The sequence below is a fragment of the Octopus bimaculoides genome, chromosome 19 (assembly GCF_001194135.2).
Source record: "Octopus bimaculoides isolate UCB-OBI-ISO-001 chromosome 19, ASM119413v2, whole genome shotgun sequence".
Lineage (NCBI taxonomy): Eukaryota > Metazoa > Mollusca > Cephalopoda > Octopoda > Octopodidae > Octopus > Octopus bimaculoides.
This window is the reverse complement of record NC_068999.1, coordinates 41,610,221-41,612,325: the sequence shown is the minus strand read 5'-3', so window position 1 is coordinate 41,612,325 and position 2,105 is coordinate 41,610,221. Positions and strand designations below refer to the sequence as shown.

The 2,105-nt window shown below is 41.0% G+C and overlaps 1 protein-coding gene across 2 annotated transcripts in view; it reads right to left on the bottom strand.

Annotated features, from left to right (window-relative positions):
- Positions 1-2,105, bottom strand: part of LOC106873569 (uncharacterized) — a 49,216-nt gene that overhangs the window by 15,896 nt on the left and 31,215 nt on the right. For both annotated transcript variants that reach the window (XM_014920998.2, XM_014920997.2), the window contains exon 2: positions 21-191. In XM_014920998.2, the coding sequence (XP_014776484.1) occupies positions 21-186 (166 nt within the window). In that variant the 5' untranslated portion in view covers positions 187-191. The remainder of the gene's footprint in view (positions 1-20; positions 192-2,105) is intronic.

Below are 2,105 nucleotides of genomic sequence, written 5' to 3'. Positions count from 1 at the left end.
AAAAGAATGCTGCAACTTACGTCGCGCTTCGACACTTTTCAGTAACATTCCCTCCAGGAATGTGTTGTGCCTCATGTTACCTTTGGCTATTTGTCTCCATTCTTTTCGGAATTCATTGACACCAACCACTGCAAAGTCCCCTTCAAACAGGTGGAAGTTGGCCAGTGTCGGCTGCTCGCTGGCCATGTTCCCTGCAAATAAGAGAAGAAAAAAAACAGATACAGAAATTCTACAAGATTCAATGCAATGAAGACAGGTTGTTATTGGTAGATGTGTGTGTATTTCTATATAGTCTTTTATTCATTTATTTGTTTCAGTCATTTGACTGTGGCCATGCTGGAGCACTGCCTTTTTAGTCGAACAAATTGAACCCGGGACTTATTTCTTTGTAAGCCTAGTGCTTATTCTATTGTTCTGTTTTGCCAAACCGCAAAGTTACAGGGACGTAAACACACCAGCATCAGTTGTCAAGCGATGGTGGGGCGACAAACACAGATACACAAACACATGTATATACATGTGAAAGGCTTCTTTCAGTTTCCCTCTACCAAATCCACTCACAAGGCTTTGGTTGGCCTGAGGCTATATAGTAGAAGGCACTTGCTCAAGGTGCCACACAGTGGGACTGAACCCAGAACCATGTGGTTGGTAAGCAAGCTACTTACCACACAGTCACTCCTGCGCCTATATGTTGACGTTTTATGAAATTTCCTGAAAGAAAGAGAGAAAGAACCATAGAGACAGAGGAAGAGGAGGAGGAAAGAGAGTGTCTCTGTGTGTGTGTACATATGTATGTATATAAACACACACACACACACACACAGAAAATCAGAAAATCTGCCTCAACAACTTCCATCAGACCTATGCAAACATAGGGAAATGAATGTTAAAACGATGATGATGATGATGATACACACATATACATACACAAATACAAACAACAGGTTTCCACACAGTTTCCATCTACTAAATTCATTTAAGTTGCAGCAGTTGGCCTGCGGTAATAGTAGAAGGCATTTACATGAAGATGTCTCATTGTGGGAATGAACCTGAAGTCACTTGGTTGCAAAGCAAACGTCTTAACCACACAGCCACACCTGCAACTATACAATGTCTTATTTTATTTTTGTTTTTATTTTTGTTTTTGTTTTTGTTTAGCTAATCATAAAGCCCAGTTAGAGCTATTAGTTTAATTAGCGCTATATCGGAGTGGCAATGGTGGTGGTGGTGGTCATGGCGGTAATGTTAACTGACTTAATTTGTGCGTTATTAATGGCATAATATTCATCTCAACAAAGAACCACTCATGACATATAACGATAAATAACAACAACAACAATATTTAGTATTAATTATGTAATGAATGATTAAAGGAGAGACAGAGAGTGGTTGACAATATCGACGGAGCTGTTTGTCACTGCGTGCTTTGTGTGCACTAATACAGCATCTCAACAATGGTACTAAACACCTTGGCTACTTGTACTTTGATGTAGGTGGTTCCGTTTTCCTCCTTGGACCACTTAACGGTAATGGTTTGCATAGCTTCGTCCCCACGCATATCAGTTCCAGTCTCGAGATGAATAAATAAATAATTTATATACCCCCCCCGCCCCTAGACATATTGTTAGCAGTTAGTGTTAACATCTGATTACATCGTGAAGTGGGGCAGGAATTAACTAACGGTAGATTTCTATGTCTTTTAAACATAAAAAAGAGGATTTATGTGTTATTCCTTTACTACCCACAAGGGGCTACACACAGAGGGGACTACACACAGAGGGGACTACACACAGAGGGGACAAACAAGGACAGACAAACGGATTAAGTCGATAATACCAACCCCAGTGCGTAACTGGTACTTATTTAATCGACCCCGAAAGGATGAAAGGCAAAGTCGACCTCGGCGTAATTTGAACTCAGAACGTAGCGGCAGACGAAATACCTATTTCGTTATTGCCCACAAGGGGCTAAACATAGAGGGGACAAACAAGGACAGACGAACGGATTAAGTCGATTACATCGACCCCAGTGTGTAACTGGTACTTAATTTATCGACCCCGAAAGGATGAAAGGCAAAGTCGACCTCGGAGGAATTTGAACTCAGA